The 18,213-nt window shown below is 41.6% G+C and overlaps 1 protein-coding gene across 1 annotated transcript in view; it reads left to right on the top strand.

Moving 5' to 3' along the window:
- The window catches only part of ALDH1L2 (aldehyde dehydrogenase 1 family member L2), a 60,790-nt gene that overhangs the window by 21,238 nt on the left and 21,339 nt on the right, over positions 1–18,213 (top strand). Inside the window, exons 5-13 of the mRNA NM_001191391.1 lie at positions 652–753; positions 955–1,044; positions 3,428–3,562; positions 4,984–5,109; positions 5,880–5,971; positions 8,608–8,755; positions 13,211–13,330; positions 13,947–14,074; positions 15,836–15,986. Of these exons, the coding sequence (NP_001178320.1) occupies positions 652–753; positions 955–1,044; positions 3,428–3,562; positions 4,984–5,109; positions 5,880–5,971; positions 8,608–8,755; positions 13,211–13,330; positions 13,947–14,074; positions 15,836–15,986 (1,092 nt within the window). The remainder of the gene's footprint in view (positions 1–651; positions 754–954; positions 1,045–3,427; positions 3,563–4,983; positions 5,110–5,879; positions 5,972–8,607; positions 8,756–13,210; positions 13,331–13,946; positions 14,075–15,835; positions 15,987–18,213) is intronic.

Below are 18,213 nucleotides of genomic sequence, written 5' to 3'. Positions count from 1 at the left end.
GGAATATACTCAGGGTTGTGCCGAATGTTTCCCCCAGCAGTCTTAGCTTGGGAAGCATTCTGGAAGGTTACTGATTGCACCTCAGGTGGCATCAGAGGCAAGCAAGGTTTTAATAGTGAGGAACTGGACATCAGTCTAGGATGTCATCAGGTCTACCCCTGGTGCATCTCTGCCCTGCCTCGGTGGTAGAACTGGGAGGGACGAGTACAGCGCCTGCATCAGTAAGGAACAGACTAAGTCCGACCAAGGAAGGGAAGCTTTGGTGTAAAGTCTGTCTACACCCCCATGTAGATCAGGGAGGGATGCCTTCAGTAGAGAGATGGTCTGCTGGTTGCTTCTTTCTCTCTTACAGATTGGGGCTAACAATTCCAGACCCCTAGCTCCTCCTTGAGAACCCCAGACCCCTCTGTCCTTGGGGAACCCCGGACTTCTTATCAACCTGCCTAGGAATTGACTCTCTCACCTGGGAAGCCCCACCTAACACACTGCCTGGTACAATTATGGATTCAAAGAAATGGTAGTTATTTTATCAAAGTCTGACTCTCTGGACAGATTTATATGTAGTAATTCTGTTAAACAGAAACTTCAGTTAAACAGACCATGTCATTGTTGACCACTGGACTCTAACACCGGTAACATGTTTGGCTTTAGGTGGAAGCTGTCCAACTCATAGCTGATGGTAAAGCTCCTCGCATTCCCCAGTCAGAAGAAGGAGCAACATATGAAGGTATCCAGAAAAAGGAAAATGCTAAGGTATTTATATCAACTCAGTTACGCATCTCAGAATTCACTGTCCCCCACCTTCGAGCAGTTCTCAGTGTACCATTTCCTCAATGAAAGGAAAATCTCCAAGCCCCCTGCCCTATCCCTACCCATGTCTGCCACTGATGAAGAGAAATGTTTCTACTGCCTTTGAGACTTGAGAAGTTCAACCTGTGCTTTGCACATTCCTAGATCTCTTGGAATCAGTCTGCTGAAGCTTTACATAACTGGATCCGAGGTCATGATAAAGTCCCTGGAGCCTGGGCAGAGATAAATGGACAGGTATGTTCTAGGGGCCCAATGTTTTCTTTCGGCATGTGACCTTTGTAAGAGGCATTACTCATGAGTCTAGGCGTCCCCTGGTTCTTCCTTTGCTTGTGAGGAGAGTTTGTGTTCTAGGTACACATGACCAACTAAAGGAGTTTAGGTACACTGGCCAGCTAAAAGAGCCTAGGTACACATGGTCATGTGGTCCATTTTTTACTCCACACATATGGAGCATTTGATGTGAGGCAGACACTAGGCACAGCCTCTGCTCTCAGGGAGACTGCAGTTTTATGGAGAAAGCAGGGAAATGAATAAGCACTCACAAGACAGTAAGACAAACGCTGTAACTGAGGTCCAGGCTCAGGTATCTTAGGAAAGGCTTCCTAGAAAAGTTGTTTGGCTTGCACTTCAAGAAGAGGTCAACAAGTAGAGAATGAGACACAGAGTTAAAGACCAGAGGTAGGAGAGCATGTTACCCAGACAGGAACTTGCAGTAGAGTTCAGAGAAGCTGGGGCCTCAGATGTGAGGACTGGGAGTGAGAGGATGGGGAAGAGATGCTGCAGGGGTGGTGGGCAGGGGCAGGAAAAGCCTTCTGATACCTGGGGAAACTCCACTCAACTCAGCTTCTCCAGCTTTGCCTCCTCTAGGAAGTCTCCTGACCTCATACTCCCAGCCTGGCAGGACTGGGTATCCATTTTCTCCTTTCCAGTAATGCCCTGCCTAGCTCTGACTCAGCATATTGTCTATTGTAAGCATTTCTTTATGTATCTATCCCTCTACCCACCATAGACTGGGAGCCCCTCAAGGGCAAGGGCATCATGCTGTTGTCTTGATAGTCTCAGCCCTTCAGCTGGGTCCTCAGTGCATATTAGATATCAATAAAACTATATGGGATCAGTGAAGAACCAAAGGTGGAAGTCCAGTGCCATGGTTAAGAGTAAGGAATTGGAGGGTACTACGCTAAGTGAAATAAATAAGAGAAAGACAAATGCCATATGATATCACTTATATATGGAATCTAAAAAATACAACAAAGTAGTGAATATAATAAGAAATAAACAGACTCCAAATATAGAGAACAAACTAGTGGTTACCAGTGGGGAGAGGGAAGAGGGGAGGAGCAAGACAGGAGTAGGGAATTGAGAGGTACAAATTATTATGTATAAAGTAAGCTACAAGTACATATTGTACTTCAATAAAACATTTTGTCATGGACATCCTTATACAAATGTACTCTTGATTACATGAGGAATACTGGATATACATCTTGGACTACAGTGACATCATATAGCATATGAATATGTTTTATCACAATTGATAATGCCTTGTTTTTCAAAGCAGTTATACTCACAGACACACCAAAAGTGTGGGATCTGAAGCCAGAATGTTTCCAGTAAAATTCTGGCATTGCCTCTATTTGCTGTATAACCATGGGCAGGCTACTTAACCATTGAGTACCTTGGTTTCCTTGTTGCAGAATGAGACTAATAATAGTGCCTCCCTCATTGGTTTGGGGTTGTTGTAAAGATGCAATGAGTTAATACATGTTAATTCATCTAAGAACTTAGTCCCTGACATAGAATAAATATTCAATAAATATTAAATAATAGAGTTGTCAATAAATGGTAGCTAATGACCATGGAATTATAAGAGAACTATATAAGAATTATATATGGAATTATATAAGAATCTGCCTACCAATGTAGAAGATGTAAGAGACACAGGTTCAATCCTTGGGTTGGCTCCTGTATTCTTGCCTGGGAAATCCCATGGACAAAGGAGCCTGGCAGGCTACAGTCCATGAGGTCACAGAGAGTCAGACACGACTGAGTGACTGAGCACACACGCAAGCATAGAATTATAGTAATTATTATAATAACAATAACAAGTCAATTAATATCCAGTTCTCTTAGTTCCAGTCTGGATCCAGTCTTGTTTCCATGAGCTTACCCACAAAGCTTCCTGCACCTCCATCACACATTCCACTGCAATGCAATAGTCTGTTTACTACGCTGCACCTGCCTCCCTGAGCCCACATCAATACCTCCACTTCCCACAAAAACTCTACCTTCGGGCTGCAAAGTCTGTGAAAGCTTTCATGTCATTCACTTGTGTGTCAATGCAAATAAATGATACATGTATACTTGCATCCCCTGGATGTGGGGCGTTTTTCAACTCTTCAGTCATACCCTCACAGACTATCTCTTGCTTTGTGTCATTCCGATAGGTGCTTGATATAGTCTCTTACACTGGCAGTGGGAGGTCCCTCATTTTGGCATAAATGAGAATGTCAGCTGTTTTTTTTTTTTTTTTTTTGCAGGGCATGCTGCTTTCATACACCCTTATAAACAGCCTTCATTTCCTCCTTTCACAACTTGGGTTTGGTCTCTTTACTAGGTGGTCACTTTCTATGGCTCGTCATTGCTGAATAGCTCCGTCCCTCCTGGAGAACCACTGGAAATTAAAGGTGCTGAGAAGCCTGGTCTTGTTACCAAAAATGGACTTGTTCTTTTCGGTAACGATGGAAAAGCAGTGAGTGTTCAATAGGGTTACCTATAAAATCACTTTGGTGGTTTCCTTCAATTACCCAAGCTCTTGAGGGAGTCTGGCAGGGCAGACTCCCAGGACAATCTGGCTGTGCAGTGGGATATAGGAGGTTTAAGATGTCTGTGGCCCATTTCTCTCTGGGGATGAGCTGGCTTTATGTGCCTTGATTGAGAACCAGGCATCTCAGGATGGACCCACAGGACCTGCACGGCCTGCTCCGTGATACAGTAGAAAGAGCTTAGCGTTTGGTCAGGAGCCAGGGTGTGAATCCCTGCTCTGTCACTCACTGGTGTGAGCAGGATGCCTCTCCCTCGGAGGCTCCGTTTCTCCGTCTACAGAACGGAGAGCGTGGTCTGGTCTGGGAGGATCAGGTGGTGTGAGCCTCCTCAGATGGTCCTCCCTTTGCCAATAGGGAGATGCCCATCTGCACTGCCTGCACTTGGGAGCATGAACTCTGGCCCTCGGTGGGCTCTTGGGCAGGTGCCCAGTGAGCAAAACAAAAGGGAATTTGCAGCTCACAGATACCTTCTCCTGGCTCACAGGATACATCAGTTAGTAAGATGGTAGGCCTCAGAGTCCAGCTAGTCCTGGGTTGTAACCTCAGCTCTGTTACTTGCTGTGAAGCACTGGGAAAATTACTAAACCTCACTGAGCCTTCATTTGCTTATCAGTAAAATGGGGGAAATAAGGACATTATCCCCATTCTCTGCATATGTCAGGATTTAGGAGACTGAATAAGATACTCAGCATATACGTACTTAGCACTGTGCGTGCTGCAGACTAAGAGTTCAGAAGATGGTAGTAGAGGCAGTAATAGTGCTATTAGTAGCAGTGGTACTCATTGTCAGCTTTAGACCCAATTCCTCTATGAAAGTGTCAATTTTAGGGGTGTTTATCATCCATTTTGAGATATATCTACCCCTGGACTTAACTTTCTCCTCTCTGCAGCCATAACTGAAATACCATTTCAGCCCTTTTACACATAGTAGGTAGTGCTTTTAATCCATATTTTCCTATTTGCCAAATAAGCTGGTCCTTATACTCACATACAGAGAAGGCAATGGCAAGCCACTCCAGTACTCTTGCCTAGAAAATCCCATGGATGGAGGAGCCTGGTGGGCTACAGTCCATGGAGTCACTATGAGTCGGTCACAACTGAATGAATTCACTTTCACTTTTCACTTTCATGCAATGGAGAAGGAAATGGCAACCCACTCCAGTGTTCTTGCCTGGAGAATCCCAGGGACGGCAGAGCCTGGTGGGCTGCTGTCTATGGGGTCGCACAGAGTCGGACACAAGTGAAGCGACTTAGCAGCATACTCACATAAGACTCTTTCTCACACCAATCTCACTTTTGAATTGTCCTAATTCTCAATTCTTCTGCTTGTTTTGTCTTTATTTTACAGCTGATGGTGAGAAATCTGCAGTTTGAAGATGGAAAAATGATTCCTGCCTCTCAGTACTTTTCATCGGGTGAGATGTCAATGGTGGAACTCACAGCCGAAGAGGTGAAGGTGGCGGAGACCATCAAGGTGAACACGTGAAGTTTTTAAAGTTCCTTGTCTTGGAACAATTCTTGTAACCATTTTTGTAACTCGTACCATTAATCCTCAAAGGAGTTGGGATGAAACTTTTATTTCCTCTTTTTTTGTATTAGCTGCAAAAGGAAATCAATGCCAAATTTTATATGCACATTTATTTCTCATTCATATAAGTAATCCAAGGCAGTTCTAGGTTTGCATGGGGGTAAAGTGGGAATATGAGGGTTAGGGGTGGAGTCAAGCAAGAACCCAGGCTCTGCTATCTTCAAGGACCTGCTGGGTGTTATCTCCATCCCAGACAGCCAGGAAGAGCAAAAGAGCACAGAAAATTGTGTGACAAAGGTTTTGCATGGGCCACGATTGACAGTGTTATTGTTGTTTAGTCGCTAAGTCACGCCTGACTCTTTTGCAACCCCGTGGACTGTAGCCCACCAGGCTCCTGTGTCCATGGGATTTCCCAGGCAAGAATGCTGGAGCGGGTTGCCATTTCCTTCTCCAAGGGATCTTCCCAATCCAGAGATTGAACCCACATCTCCTGCATTGGCAGGTGGATCTTTTTAACCACTGAGCCACTAGAGAAGCAAGATTGACAGCACAGGTCACTTACATTCATATTCACTGGCTAGAAGTTGGTCAAACGGCCCTCTCTAATTGAAGAGATGCTGAGACATGTAAAGAAGTAGGTTTCGTGAGAAGCTAGCTGGTCTCTGCCAGTGTTCTACATGGCAGCTCCCTCATAAAGTTTCCCTCGTGTCGTGTAGGTCATCTGGGCTGGAATTTTGAGCAATGTCCCTGCTATTGAAGATTCAACAGACTTCTTTAAATCTGGAGCAAGCTCAATGGATGTTGCCAGGTAAAACCACCACCTTAGTGACTCACACCCCTGCACCAGGGATTTTCACTTTGACCTTGAAAATCGAATCTAAATCCTTTGTACTAGATCTCATCACTCTATCATACCCATCTATTATATTTCTCTTTCCTTCATCTTTCTTTGCTTGTTTCCATGGTCAAATACATGTATTTGTTCTCTTTTCTTTGTTGCTAACTATGAGTGTTTTCATATTGACTATACACCTAGAAAACCACCCTACTAATTGTTTATTTCACTTAAAAATATGTCTTCATATTTCACATTTCTTCAAATTTCTCGTATTTCTGATTCTCCTCCAATTGGAATTGGGAAGCTCTGAGTGGAGAATGTTAATTGGAATTTTCCTATATAATTGCATCTAAAAGGATATCTAACATTGATTATGCTTACCCCAAATCTTTTTTCCTAACTCCCCAAGTTACCCAGTATGGTATATCTAGAATGAGGATTATCAGACTTCTTGCAAGAGTAAGGGTAGTCACTCTATAGTCAGAATTTCTCTGCAGAAGTTTGCAATAGGTAGAAAGGGCTAGAGGACTAGAAAGCCACCCTCTATGGCATGAAGAGCAGACCAGGATCCTAATAGTGGAGAGTCTTGTAGAGGTGCTTTTCCTTTGAGGGCCACCGTATGGCTTTTTACTAAATAAACAAGGTAAAAGTCTTCATGTTGACAAAGCAAGTGTTCTTGATGAATATTCTGTTCATGTATTCATTCATGTATTTTTTAAAATAATTTTTATTGGAGTATAGTTAACTTTCAGTGCTGTTATTTTCTGCTGTATAGCAAAGTGAATCAGTTACACATTGTTGACTAAAAAATACAGTCGCAACCTGAAAGTAGAGAGTTATTTTATTTCGTGGGAATGTTTAGGACTCTGAGCCCAGGAGACAGCATCTCAGTAGCTCTGAGAAAACTGCTCCAAGGAGGCAGGAGGGGAAGTCTGGCTATATACAAGTATGCAACAAGGGGAGCAGGCCATCTGAACGTCAAAAATCAGGTATCCGAGCTAAGGAATTTGGCATTCTGTGTATGGGGAGATGCACGCCTCTGGGCTTGCTGAATTCATTCCTTTCACATGCAGCTCAGCTACCTGGGCACAATCCTGTTTCCCTGTTCACCTTGCTTCTTGCACCCCCCAGCTCCTCAACAATCCCCATGGGGGTGGCAGCATCTGCTGGATCTCAGTTTTGGGAGCCCTTATTCACATTTGGAGGCCAGAAATCACTGATAGCTATGACATTTTTTAGGAGAAGGCAATGGCACGCCTTTCCAGTACTCTTGCCTGAAAAATCCCATGGACGGAAGAGCCTGGTAGGCTGCAGTCCATGGGGTCGCTAACAGTCGGACACAACTGAGCAACTTCACTTTCACTTTTCACTTTCTGCATTGCAGAAGGAAATAGCAACCCACTCCAGTGTTCTTACCTGGAGAACCCTAGGGACGGGGGAGCCTGGTGGGCTGCCATCTATGGGGTCTCACAGAGTTGGACATGACTGAAGCGACTTAGCAGCAGCATGACATTTTTTGTTTATTGAAATGGCAGGAGATATTTTCATTTCACACATGCACATATGTTCACTCTTGTTTAGATTTTATACTCATATAGGTCACTACAGAGCATTGGGTAGAGTTCCTTGTGCTATACAGTAGGTTCTTCTTATTAGTTATCTATCTTATATACGTGTGTGTGTGTGTACACACTCAGTTGTGGTCCAACTTTTTGTGGCCCCATAGACAGTAGCCCACCAGGCTCCTCTGTCCATGGAATTTTCCAGGCAAGAACACTGGAGTGGGTTGCCATTTTGTATTCCAGGGGATCTTCCTGACCCAGGGACAAACCCACGTCTCCTGCATCTCCTGCACTGGCAGGCAGATTCTTTGCTAACTACACTGCTTGGGAAGGTTCTGTTTAGTACCCACCTTAGCCATGTGGGCTTTCCTGGTGGCTCAGAGGGTAAAGAATCCGCCTGCAGTATAGGAGATGAGGGTTCGATCCCTGGGTTGGGAAGATCCCCTGAAGAAGGGTATGGCTACCCCTTCCAGTATTCTTGACTGGGTAATTCCATGGATGGAGGAGCCTGGCAGGCTACAGTCCATGGGGTCCCAAAGAGTTGAACACAACTGAGCAACTAAAACTTTCACTTAGCCATGTAATACAAACAAATGTTTGTTTTATTCTTACACCGGATCCAGAGAAAACAGTCTATGATGTGACTTTGGTCTCTCATAATTATCACAGTTCAGAACTTTTCTTTATTCCTTATTCCTTGAGTACTTTTGAAAGGATAGAAACTGATTTTATGTGCCCTTTATCACCTGCTGTGTGCTGTGCTTAGTCGCTCAGCGAAGAGTGGTGTCTAACTCTTCTCTCGAAAGTAATGAAAATATCTTTGCTTCAGTTTCTTGTATTAAAAAAAATTGCCACTGTCTTTTGAGAAAGCTTTAACATTTTTTTCCTCTCAATCTCATTAATTTCTCTTACTAATATAGACGATCTCATGGACTATAAATAAGTATGTGACATACGTCCTACTTCAAAGCAACCTAAATGTAATCATACAGTCCTCAAAACTCTAAAAAAATGTAAGTAATGTGAGCTGGTTTTTCTTTTCAGACTGGTTGAAGAGATAAGACAGAAGTGTGGGGGGCTTCAGTTACAGAATGAGGATGTTTATATGGCCACCAAATTTGAAGACTTCATCCAAAAGGTCGTGAGGAAACTGAGAGGAGAGGATCAGGAAGCAGAGCTGGTGGTGGATTATGTAAGCCTGTCCGTGGTGTTGAAAAGCTACATGGTTAAGACCTTCATGCTATAGAAGAATGCTGTGCCTTTCATGCTCTTACATTTACAACTTTCTTAAAATGACAGTTTTGAGATTTTAATTCAGATACCATACATTTCACCTTTTTAAAAATGTATAATTCATTGTTTTTGAGTATATTCACTGAGTTGTGCAACCATGACCACGATCTGATTATGGGACTTTTTTTTTTTTACCTCCCCTAAAGAAACTCCATATCCACTGGCATTCATGCTCTCCTCTCCTCGGCCCTGGCACCAGGAAACCACCAATTTACTTTCTGTCTCTATGGATTTGCCTATTTGAGACATTTCATACATGTGGAATTAGGCGATATTCTTTCACTCAGCTAATGTGTTCAAGGTTCATCTAGATTCATCGACATTCTAGAGTAGATTATCACTTTATCCCTTTTCCTGGCCAAGCAATAGTCCATCATGTGGATAACTATGTTTTATTTATCCTTTCCTTGGTTGGTGTACATTTGAGTTGTTTCTGCTTTTTGGCTATTATAAATTACACTGCTATGAAAAGTCACGTAGGGTTGGCCAAAAAGTTCATTTGTGTTTTTGGTAAGATGTAACAGAAAAACCTGAATGGACTTTTTGGCCAATATAAGTTTTTGTGTGAACATATGTTCTCAATTCTCTTGGGTAAATATCTGGAAGTGGAATTGGTGAGTCATATGGGAGCTCTTGTGTTTAACTTTTTAGGAACGACCAGTCTGCTTTCCCAAGTGCCTACACCATGTTACACTGCCACTAGCCATGTAGGAAGCTTCTGCTTTCTCGTGTTCTCGCCAGCATATGCTGTTGTCTGATTTTTTCTATTTCAGCTGTCCTAGTGGGTGTGAAGCAGTATCTCACTGCGGTTTTGCTTTACATTTTCCTAATGACTAGTGATACACATCTTTTCATGTGCTTATTGGCCATTTGTATATATTCTTTGGAGAAATATCTGCTCAACTCCTTTGTTGTTTGGCTGTACCAGGGGACTTGTGGGGTCTTAGTTTCTCAACCAGGGATGGAACCCAAGCCCCTGGCCGTGAGAATGCCTAGTCCTAACCACTGGACCACCAGGGAAGTCCCTCAAACCCTTCACCTGTTTTTTTAATTGGGATATTTATCTTCTTAATTTTTTAGTTGTAAATGACCTTAGTATATTTTAAATTGTAGCCCCTAATCAGATACATTATTTGTAAATATTTTCTCCCATTCTGTGGGTTTTCTTTTCACTTTTTTGATAGTATCCTTTAACACACACAAGTTTTAAAATGTGATTAAGTTTGATTAATCTGTTTGTGCTTTGGCCACTTGTGCTTCTATAAGTCTTGATTTATGCCTCTTTCTCTCCTCTCTTCCTCCTTACTGCTCTTTTTTGTTAAATGGTTATTGTCTAGTATGCCCTTTTAATCTCATTGTTTATTTTGCTATATACTTTTAGTTATTTCCTTAGTGGCTGAGGATTCCTAGAGACGTTTTTCTTAAAACATTCTTGCCCAGATTAATACCAGTTTAATACTAATAGTGTAGAAAAAATCTGTTGTAGTATAGCTCTGCTCCCTACCCACTTACCTGTGCCATTATTGTCATACAAATACCTCTTTATACAGTATAAGCCCATCAACATAGTCTTATAATTATCGCTTTATGCAGTTTTCTTTTAAATCAGATAGGAGGAGAAAGGAGTTTAAAATAAAAATTACATTTATATTGACTTATGTTTACCTTTGTTGGTTTTCTTTATCTTTTCAGGTAGATTTAAGTCACTGTCTTGTGTTCTTTCATTCTGTCAATGACACCTTTTAGTCTTTTTCGAAAGGCAATGTGCTAGCAATGAAGTATCTTAGTTTTTGTTCGTTTGAGAATGACTTAATTTGTCCTTTGTTCTTGAAGGATATTCTTGCTGTATATGGAATTTTTGGTTGACATTCTCTTTCTTTCAGCACTTTTAATATATAATCTTATTGCTTTCTGGCCTCTGTAGTTTCCGAGGATAAGTCATCTGTTAATTTTATTGAGGATCACTTTCACGTGATGAGTTGCTTCTTCTCCCTTGCTGCTTTCAAGATTCCCTTTTTGTCTTTGTCTTTTGACCATTTTATCATGATGTGTTTAGGATGGATCTCTTTGAGATTTGTCTACTTGAAGTTTATTGAGCTTCTTGGATGTGCAGATTAGTTTTTTTAAATAAAATTTGGGATATTTTCTGCCATTATTTCTTCAAATATTCATTCTACCCCTTCATCCCTCTCCCCTCATTCTGAGACTCTCTTTATGCACATGTTAGTACATATGATAGTGTCCTGCAGGCTTCTAAGGCTATATTCATTTTTAAAATTATTTTTCTTTCCTATTTTCACACTGGATGTCTCTATTGACCCATTGTTTGGTTTTCTATTTCTTTCTTCTGCCTGCTTGACTCTCCTGTTGAACCCCTCTAATGACTTTTAAAATTTCAGTTATTGCTCATTGCTTTTTATGGTTAAGTAGTATTCCTTTGTAGGTTTTATATATATATATATATTTTTTTTTGTATAGTAAAATATTATATAAATATATATATATATCTCACATCTTCATACATTGATGGACATTTAGGTTGTTTCCTTGTCTTGGCTATTGTAAATTGTGCTGCTATGAACACTGTAGTGTATGTTATCTTTTCATAATTAGAGTTTTGTCTGGATATATGCCTAGGACGAGGATTGCTGGATGATATGATACTGTTGCAGGAAGGGGACACCTTCCAGGGCCCGAAACTGGGCTCTTGTCTAACACTGGAAATGAATTGTCCGAGGAGACACATGTGCTGACAAAGCAAGAGATTTTATTGGGAAAGGGTGCCCAGATGGAGGGCAGTAGGGTAAGGGAACCCAGGAGAACTGCTCTGCCACATGGCTTGCAGTCTCAGGTTTTATGGTGATGGGATTAGTTTCCAGGTTGTCTTTAGCCAATCATCTGACTTAGAGTCCTTCCTGGTGGTGCACGCCTTGTTCAGCCAAGATGGATGCCAGAGAGAAGGATTCTAGGAGGTGGTTGGACATGTGGTGTCTCCTTTTGACCTTTCCTGAACTCTTCCGGTTGGTGGAGGCTTATTAGTTCTGTGTTCCTTACTGAGACCACCTGTCATAAAACAACTCATGCAAATTGTTACTATGGTGCCTGGCCAGGGTGGGCGGTTTCAATCAGTGTGCTTCCCCTAACAATACTACTTTTAGTTTTTTAAGGAACCTCCAGCACCCGACTCCAGTACTCTTGTCTGGAAAATCCCGTGGATGGAGGAGCCTGGTGGGCTACAGTCCATGGTGTCGCTGAGAGTCGGACACGACTGAGCGACTTCACTTTCACTTTTCACTCTTATGCATTGGAGAAAGAAATGGCAACCCACTCCAGAGTTCTTGCCTTGAGAATCCCAGGGACAGGGGAGCCTGATGGGCTGCCGTCTATGGGATCGCACAGAGTCAGACACGACTGAAGCGACTTAGCAGCAGCAGCAGCATACCATTTCCTGTAGTGGCTATACCAATTTACTTCCCACCAACAATGTAGGAGGGTTCCCTTTTCTCCACACCCTCTCCAACATTTGTTATTTGTAGACTTTTTAATGATGGCCATTCTGACCAGTGTGAGGTGGTACCTCACTGTAGTTTGGATTTGCATTTCTCTAATAATTAGTGATGATGAGCAGCAAACTACACGTTTGCTATTTTTTTGTTTCTTTTCTAAGCATCCTCAATTTCTCTATATAAAATAATTTCTTAAATCATTAAATTTTCTCTTTAATACCTTTAATTGAAGTGAGATTTTATGCCAATAGTTCTCTTTCACATATATTATTTTAATTATGTCTCTTAATGATTGTATGAGGCAGGTATATTATCATTTTATTGTTGAAACAAACCGAGATTTATAGAGGTTAATGGACGAATATAAATTCACTTGCCAGCTAATAGTACAGACTACAATTTAAGCAGCACATATGTAAGAGGGGGAGACTGAAAATGGGGAAGGAGACTGGAAAGAAAACTTAAAATGTCACCAGTATGAAAGTAAAGAGTGTTGATGGGCAATTTCAAAAATTTGCGTGACAGCAATGGCTGAACTCCACAAGTGGTGGCACTAGATGGCGGTGTTTCCATTATCTGGAGATCTGAGTCATCTTTCATCTCAATGAGGAAGAGACAGATCTTTACAATGCCCGACTCAGACCACTTTGGTCGTCACAGAAGCTGACCTCCTGTCTCAATGGCCACTCTAAGCATCATAAGGCCTAACTATTACATCTGCTTGTCTCTTCTGAACAGTAAGCACTGGAGTCCCACTGACAACTTTTCTGTCTGCATTAGTGAATAAGCTTCTTTTTTGCATAAATATAGAAATCTGTTGATTTTATTAATGTAACTCTCTCTCTTAGGTTTCAAAGGAGATCAATGACATGACAGTAAAAATGCCATATCAGTGTTTCATAAATGGACAGTTCACAGATGCTGAAGATGGACAGACTTATGATACTATCAACCCAACAGATGGATCTGTGAGTTGTGATTTAGTGTGTGCAGTAACCACTGATCATGGATTTTTTTTCATTTATACACCATTATAAAACAGTCTTAAGAATTACTTATTCTATTACTCTGTCTCTCTATTATTCTGTTACTCTGTCTGAGCACTTAATATAAATGTACTTCATGTATTCTTTTAAACTATTCAGCTCTGGTTCTGGCTGCTGTTATCTACTGTAATTTACTTTTAAGAATGAATATTTATGATGAATTTAGATGGGTCACTATACCTATATACATACAGAAGTACAATTCCACATGGAGCTGTATATGTGAGAAAAATCTCAGAATTTGCAAGCTCATGGTGAGAAATTCAGCGTTCCTTAGGCGGGAGAAGAAATAGGTACAGTTTCCTACATGTGTCTTCTCATAGTGTAGTGTGAATGAGAAGTACTGAATTTTAGGCTCACAATTTTCGTGTTAAAATGGTTTCTTTTTCTTTACTATATTACCAGAAGTTTACTGTAAGTATTGATTTTCCATCATCAAAACTCTTTGGATTTTATGGCATAATATTAATCTCAAGAAAAAGTTGTATATCTCTCTATAAAAATAGTCTATAACCTATGTTTTCTTACCTTGAAATAGACGATATGCAAAGTATCCTATGCGTCTTTGGTGGATGTTGATAAAGCAGTAGCAGCAGCAAAAGATGCTTTTGAAAACGGTGAATGGGGAAGAATGAATGCACGAGACAGAGGAAGATTGATGTATCGGTATGATTTTTTTAAGAGTACGAGTCTGAGGACTTCCCTGGTGGTCCAGTGGCTAAGATTTCACGCTCCCAATGCAGAGGGCCCAGGTTTGATCCCTGGTCAGGGAACTAGATCCCACATGCTACAACTGAAGATCCTGTATGCTGCAGCTAAGACCTGGTGCAGCCAAATAAATAAAAATTTAAAAAAAAAAAAAAAAAAGAGCACAAGTCTGTGGCCTTTGGATACTGACTAACATTGCCAAGATTTAAAAAAATTTTTCAAGACTTTCTATTATGCACCTATTAGATAGTATATCTTTTGTTACTTCCATCATATAAACTCCCATATATGGGAGTTCCTGATTTTTGTATTTTTGCTTGTTTCAGTCATCATCCCTGTATGAGCAGTTTAGTAAAGGACTACTTATTTGTAAAGATGTAAGCAAGGTCAAGGGAATCCAGCTTGTTTCAGTCATCATCCCTGTATGAGCAGTTTAGTAAAGGACTACTTATTTGTAAAGATGTAAGCAAGGTCAAGGGAATTCATTATCAAGGATAATGAAGCACTCAGGCTGGAGGGGTAAAACAGGGAAACTGCTCTTACTGCAAGGCCTAATGGGACAGAGGAAGGGGCTGTTACTAGAATCTGGCAAGATCTGTGGCTGCAGGAGGAGACCACACCCGTGGGTTTCAGTGGAAGGACACAGCAGCTACCGCTGCCCATCCACAGCCTACCAGTCAGCCATCCCCAGACCACTTTATCCTCCAGTTTGGCAGTCTCCTGGGGCTGCCTCCCACTGGCCTGTCATTAGCCAAGTCCAGTGAGAGAACCCAGAAGCCTGTGATGTACTCTGTAAAAGTCATCCTCCAGGGGTCACAGAGCAGGGCGGAGACTGGATTACAAGCAGCACATGGAGAACATCCAGCACCCTGCTGTTTCCACGGAGAAATTTTAAATCTACTTGATGTGTGAGGAGTAGAAACAAGGAGGAAAAACATGAAGGCTTGGAAAGGGTGTTATAAATTGGTAGCTGAGTATGCCAAGCGTAATTAGATTCAATCCCAGATTCAGTTTTCTGCTTACTAAATGACAAATAGCTGATCTTGCTCAAAAGATCTCCTAGAGCAGGATCTGGAAGAAATATTAGGGAGGAAGGTTCCAAGCCTGACCTGGAATGGTCTGAAAGAAACGGGTCAGAACCATGAAAGGAAGGAAGGAAGGAAAACAAATGGAAGAGGTAGACACAAAAGATGAATTTTGACTATTTCATAGTCATTAGTCAGTTTCTAGGTATCTTTCCACAGAAACCAGACAAACAGAAGCCTGTTGTGGTGTTTATAGTTCATTCCATGTATTTCTGTCTTGTCCTTTTCAGCCAGTGTTGGAAATATTTCTACACCAACCAGAAATCCTCAGGTGTTCGTGGGTTCTCCAGGGGTGTGGGTCGCCCTCTAACATCTCCCAGTGTATTCAGGAACTATCCACGTTCCCACTGTGTTCTGTCACTGATCTCCTTGGCTGACTGTGACTCCATCACTCTTACTTCTTATGCGTCTATAATGCGAATGATACAGACTTCCAACACCCTCTGCCTCTTCATGATAACTCTTAAATTGTTCATGCAATTATTAGTTCAATGCCTGTCTTCCCTATGAGACCACGTTCTCCATGAGGACGGGGACCTGGTCCATTTGTGTGAATTCTCAGCCCTTAGGAGGACGCCTTTTACACAGTAGAGACTCAATATCTGTTGAATGGATTTCTTTCACTGGCCAACAGACTTGCAGACCTAATGGAAGAGAAACAAGAAGAACTGGCAACCATCGAAGCCCTCGATTCAGGGGCTGTCTACACCTTGGCTCTGAAGACTCACATTGGAATGTCTGTGCAAACATTCAGATACTTTGCTGGCTGGTGTGACAAAATTCAGGTAAGTGCAAAATGTTGTTTGTTTCCGTGGAGATCATTCCTAGAGGAAAATGGACGAATGTTTGTTAGTTTATAAAGACCCCTTGTCAGAGTCACCACTTCCGTAGGTTTTCTCATCTGATCCTCATAACAGTTATCTGAGGTAGGTAGATAGTTGTCAACTCTTATTACAGGTGAAGAAACTGAGGCTTGAGGACAATGAATGACTTACCTATGGTCACATAGTAAGCAGAGCTAGGATTTGAACTCAAGATTTTTCTGAGCTTGAAATCTAATATTGTTCTTTGTTTTGTACTATAATATCTCTTGAGAGCATCTAATAGTCTTGTTGGCATATAGACAGAAGCTTGATATAATGGAGGAATTGAAGACTCAAATACCTAAGGAGGTCAGAGAGCTAACATAGTTGGGCTATGCAGACTGGTTATAAGAAAAATTTCTTAAAAACATAAATTTGATAAAAATGTCAATTTCCTTCTTCTTACAAGAAAATAAATAGCACATGTGTGATGATAAATGGCAACTACACTTGGCTTTGGTATTGAGATATAGAAGAGAAATAGGGCTTGCAGCAAACAGCAGAATGCATGCCACTTCTGGTCTCATGGTAACCACTGAAGCACCAGCCATCACAGCCACATTCCTAAAAGCCAGGAGTAAGTGGGAAAGAGGGAGAAAGGTAAAAGGACTTTAAGAAACATTCCCATCCTCCCTACACTTTGTGTTTGTATCTCCCATTGGCTGTCTCTATCTGCTAAGGATACTGGGAAAGTTTTTTCTGGTCACATTGCTGTACCATCATTTTTATAGAATCAGAGAGACCACCTGGTTCCAGGCCTCATCCTTGCCACTTACTAGCAGTTGTTGTTATTTACCTCTCTCAGCCTTACTTTCCTCATCTGTAAAATGGTCATGATAATCCATACCTTGCAAACTATGTTATGAGAATTAGAAATGAGTGTTTATATACTACAAGTGTTTATATATACAGAATTAAAGTCTGTACTATAGTAGGTCTTGCACATAAGTGTAGTTTTTATTATTGTTCAGCTACAAAGTCATAAGTATTTAGTAAGAGCAATTTAAGTCCATCCTTTATTCTCAATTATGAAATCCAAATAGTTCTGAAACCTGAAAATTGATTTGTTTGATTGACTCAAACTCATTTGGTGCCAAAATCTTACCCAAACCAACATGAGTCTATAAGTTTTATTCATCTTCAGTTCAGTTCAGTTCAGTTCAGTTCAGTCTCTCAGTTGTGTCCGACTCTTCGTGACCCCATGAATCGCAGCACGCCAGGCCTCCCTGTCCATCATCAACTCCCGGAGTTCACTCAGACTCACGTCCATCGAGTCAGTGATGCCATCCAGCCATCTCATCCTCTGTTGTCCCCTTCTCCTCCTGCCCCTAATCCCTCCCAGCATCAGAGTCTTTTCCAATGAGTCAACTCTTTGCATGAGGTGGCCAAAGTACTGGAGTTTCAGCTTCAGCATCATTCCTTCCAAAGAAATCCCAGGGCTGATCTCTTTCAGAATGGACTGGTTGGATCTCCTTGCGATCCAAGGGACTCTCAAGAGTCTTCTCCAACACCACAGTTCAAAAGCATCAATTCTTCGGTGCTCAGCCTTCTTCACAGTCCAACTCTCACATCCATACATGACCACAGGAAAAACCATAGCCTTGACTAGATGGACCTTTGTTGGCAAAGTAATGTCTCTGCTTTTGAATATGCTATCTATGTTGGTCATAACTTTCCTTCCAAAGAGTAAGCGTCTTTTAATTTCATGGCTGCAGTCACCATCTGCAGTGATTTTGGAGCCCAAAAAAATAAAGTCTGACACTGTTTCCATTGTTTCCCCATCTATTTCCCATGAAGTGATGGGACCGTATGCCATGATCTTCGTTTTCTGAATGTTGAGCTTTAAGCCAACTTCTTCATTCTCCACTTTCACTTTCATCAAGAGGCTTTTTAGTTCCTCTTCACTTTCTGCCATAAGGGTGGTGTCATCTGCATACCTGAGGTTATTGGTATTTCTCCCGGCAATCTTGACTCCAGCTTTAGAGTGAATACTCATAGTTCACTGAATAAGTGTTCAGTGGGTTGCCTTTCCCTTCTCCAGGGGATCTTCCCAATCCAAGGATCGAACCTAGGTCTCCTGCATTGTAGGTAGATTCTTTACCATCTGAATCACCAGAGAAGCCCAAGATGACTGGAGTGGGTAGCCTAT

This window comes from Bos taurus, chromosome 5, assembly GCF_002263795.3.
Source record: "Bos taurus isolate L1 Dominette 01449 registration number 42190680 breed Hereford chromosome 5, ARS-UCD2.0, whole genome shotgun sequence".
In the NCBI taxonomy this organism is placed as follows: domain Eukaryota; kingdom Metazoa; phylum Chordata; class Mammalia; order Artiodactyla; family Bovidae; genus Bos; species Bos taurus.
This window is presented reverse-complemented; position numbering and strand designations above follow the sequence as displayed.